The sequence below is a fragment of the Vollenhovia emeryi genome, unplaced genomic scaffold, assembly GCF_000949405.1.
Source record: "Vollenhovia emeryi isolate VEMERY1.0 unplaced genomic scaffold, V.emery_V1.0 DF939479.1, whole genome shotgun sequence".
NCBI classification, from domain to species: domain Eukaryota; kingdom Metazoa; phylum Arthropoda; class Insecta; order Hymenoptera; family Formicidae; genus Vollenhovia; species Vollenhovia emeryi.
In genome coordinates this window covers 17,567-21,345 of record NW_011966887.1, presented here as the reverse complement: position 1 = coordinate 21,345, position 3,779 = coordinate 17,567, and the positions used below count along the sequence as shown (strand labels likewise).

The 3,779-nt window shown below is 45.3% G+C and overlaps 1 protein-coding gene across 1 annotated transcript in view; it reads right to left on the bottom strand.

The window, feature by feature from the left end:
• Nucleotides 1–949, bottom strand: part of LOC105557462 (putative nuclease HARBI1) — a 3,390-nt gene extending 2,441 nt beyond the window's left edge. Inside the window, exons 1-2 of the mRNA XM_012004709.1 lie at nucleotides 910–949; nucleotides 461–799 (exon numbers count right to left, since the gene is read on the bottom strand). Coding sequence (XP_011860099.1) covers nucleotides 461–799; nucleotides 910–949 — 379 coding nt within the window. The remainder of the gene's footprint in view (nucleotides 1–460; nucleotides 800–909) is intronic.
• Between the last annotated feature and the right edge of the window lie 2,830 nt (nucleotides 950–3,779).

Sequence of the window (3,779 nt, the reverse complement as noted above, 5' to 3'; positions counted from 1 at the left end):
AGCGTTGCGTGCCGCGCGCGTGGGGTTTGCCCGCGCGGTGTTCGTTCGGTGGGCGCTCGGCTATCTCCGGGGCCGTTCGGGGCCCGGCTGGTAGCCTCCCGCGTGTGTTGCGGTATTAGCGGCGGGCGGCTCGCGCCCGTTTCTCGCCCGACTGGTGGTCGGTCGGGCGGTCTCCGGCGGTTATTCGGCCGGGGAACGATGTTTTATCGGGGCATCGTTACAAGTTTTTAACCTGGTACGAAGCCATTTCACGCGCTGCGTCTTCATAGTTCCCTGGTAAGTGTTTCTGGTTTTCTTTTTATATACGCAATGGTATCTCGCGTCGTGTTCGCTTTCTATCTTATCTTTTCGCTTTCCTTACTTGATGCGTGGTTCTAGATGCCACTGGGTGTACCGCTTCTTTTAGATGCTTCTACCAGTCAGTACTCTCGCAGCTTTTTTACAATGCATTTTCATGTGCCGCTTATAGTCGAGGGTATTGTGGTGGAGTCTGTGGAGTGACCGGGTGATCCGATTCTTTCCGATAATGACTCTGAGTGGGGTTTTTCGGATGATCGCCCCTCAGACGATTGGTCTGAGGTGTTTTCCGATAGTGACTCGGTGTTGTCCGTTTCGCCCGAGGCGTCGGAGGTCATCTCCGTTTCCTCGGGAAGTCTGGAGATATTTCCCGTGCCGCCTGTCTCGTTGGGTCCTTCTCTGGCGGACGGACGGGGCGTTTCGGTCGAGGATGGGTTTGCTGACGAGGACGACGTGTTTGCGTCAGACGATGGTGTTCTTGATTTCGAGTATGATGTGGAAGCTTATGAGGTTTGGGAGTAGGTGAGTGTATTTTTAATATTCAATGAAGAGTTTCAGTCTGTTCGCGTGTACGCGGATTGTCCTTCGTCCCATTTTCACTGAGTAGTTTACCTCGTTGTGTTTTTCTATTACTGTATATGGTCCGATCCATTGGGGCTCTAGTTTTTTTGGATCTGCCTCTTCGCACTGTTTCATCTCTCACTAATATCTTGTCTCCTGCCTTAAATGTTTTTTCTCTTGTTTTTTATCGTATTGTATCTTTGCTTTTTCTTTTTCTTCCTTTGTATTTTCTCTCGCTACTTCGTTTGCTGCGTGAATTCTTTCGCGTAGTTCTTCTGCGTATTTGTCGTACGTGTACGTCGGTCGTGGTAGTTTCGTTAGAGCGGTAGGTAGTATAGCTTGATGTCCGTATAATAATTAGAGTCCCTATAGTAAGAGTCTGGCAAGAAATATTCTCCGTTTGATTGGTTTGACGCGAAATGGCGGAACCAATAAGGTGTCTCGAATCTGTACTGTAAACGCGGATTATTATTATTATTGGTTACCTTTGGTCTGTTCGTTATCGCTGCATTACTGCACTAGTGCAATTAACTAACTGCACTAGTGCAGTAATGCAGCGATAACGAACAGACCAGACGCCATTACGCATCAACCCTTGCCAGACTCTTACTACAGGGACTCTAATTCGAATGGGGTGAATCTGTCACTGTATGCGGGGTAGTATTGTACGTAAACATGGCGTATGGGAGTCATTCATCCGAGAGTCCCTGTAGTAAGAGTCTGGCAAGGGTTGACGCAAAATGGCGTCTGGTCTGTTCGTTATCGCTGCATTACTGCACTAGTGCAGTTAGTTAATTGCACTAGTGCAGTAATGCAGCGATAACGAACAGACCAAAGGTAACCAAATCATAATAATAATAATAATCCCGCGTTCAGAGTACAGATTCGAGACACCTTATTGGTTCCGCCATTTTGCGTCAAACCAATCAAACGGAGAATATTTCTTGCCAGACTTTTACTACAGGGACTCTAATTCATCCCAGTCTGTTTGGTCTGTGTTTATGTAATGGCGTAGGTATTCGGCTAGCGTTCTGTGCGACCTTTCTAGAGCTCCGTTGCTCTCCGGATGATAAGCTGTCGTTTGTATCTTATTAATCTTTAGTAATTTGCACGTGTTTGTAAATATTTTCCTCGTGAAATTGGTGCCTTGGTCTGTTAATACTTTTTCCGGTATTCCGTGTTCGAGGATTATTTTATTATAGTTACGAACGCTTTTGCTACCGTGTTCGCTTCTTAATTTTCGAGTGATATTGCCTTGCTAAATTTTGTTAGATTGTCTTGAAAAGTCAAGACGTACTTATTTCCCGTTGTTGTTATCGTAAGAGGTCCCACTATATCTAGGGCGCATTTCTCAAATGGCCTCATAGTGGTGTCCGTGATAATTAACGGCATTTTAGTTTTCTATTTTAATTTATTCTTTTGACAGAATTCGCATCTAGCTATGTGGTTTTCGACGTCTTTATTTAGACAGTGCCAGTGGTGTTGTAACTTGATGCGGTGTAGGGTTCGCGCGACTCCTTGGTGGCCGCCTAACGGAGCGTCGTGGTATTCGTATAGTATCTGCTCTTTCTCTTCCGCGGAGTATTCTCTCTGTTCTCCTTCTTCTTCTCCTGTATCGACGTGGTGAATCAGGTTTTTATTTTCTGCGGGATAGCGGCTCAATGCGTCTGCGTTTACATTACTCTTTCCGGCTTTGTGGATTATTTCGTAATCATATTCCTCTAGTTTGAGCCTCCATCGAATCAATCTTTATCCGGGATCGGTAACGTTAAATAGCCATATAAGTGACTTATGATCTGTAATAATTTTAAATTTGGTGCCGTATAGTATACAGGGTGTCATTGAATATTGGGGACTTTTTGGTATGCAGGTAGAGCGGATTAGACCGAGTCGAAAAGTCCTGTACCATTTTGCAATTTTTGCAATAGATAACGAGTAATTAATTATTCAAAATTGTCGTCTTAGCCCGGCCCACCTCCCAATTCGAGCGCGTGGCGAGATGTGACCGCCTGGCGGTCAAATTTATTGTCAAATTTGGCGTTTACATCTCAACACGCGCTCGAATTGGGAGGTGGGCCGGGCTAAGACGACAATTTTGAATAATTAATTACTCGTTATCTATTGCGAAAATTGCAAAACAGGACTTTACGACTCGGTCTACCTGCACACCAAAAAAGTCCCCAATATTCAATGACATCCTGTATATGGCCGAAAATGTTTGACGGGCCATACTATGGCTAATAGTTCTTTCTCTGTTGTGTTGTAATTTTGTTCGGGTCGCGATAGTACGCGGCTGGCGTACGCGATGGGTCGATCTTGACCTACTGTTCCTTGCGACAGTACTGCTCCGATGGCGTAATCTGATGCGTCGGTCGTGACAATGAACTCGTCAGTGAAGTCCGGGTATTTTAATACTGGTGCAGTTGTCAATGCGACTTTTAGGTTGTCATATGCGTTTTGTTGTGCGGTCGTCCATTCGAATTTCTCTCCCTTTTTTGTTAGTTTTGTGAATGGTTTTGCTATCTTAGAAAAATCTTTTATGAATTTTCGGTAATATCCTGCCAGACCGATAAAAGATTGGATAGCCTTGACTTTATTAGGGGTTGGAAAAGTTTTCACTGCTTCTAATTTGGATCAGGCGAGATTCCATTCTCGGTGATGATATGTCCTAAATAGATTACTTCCTTCCTTAGGAACTCGCACTTATCCGGCTGTAGTTTCAGGTTGCTGCTGCGTAAGCGCTTGAAAACTTGCATGAGTCTCTTATTATGTTCCTCCAAGCTGAGACCGTATCACGAGACACGGTAGTGTCTCGCGCCAAGTGTAAGCGTAGCTAGTACACGCGTGCGAGACCGACCATGTAAGTTTACGCGAGTACACGAGTTGACGGGCCCTCAGATTTTCGGATCTCAACAACGGCT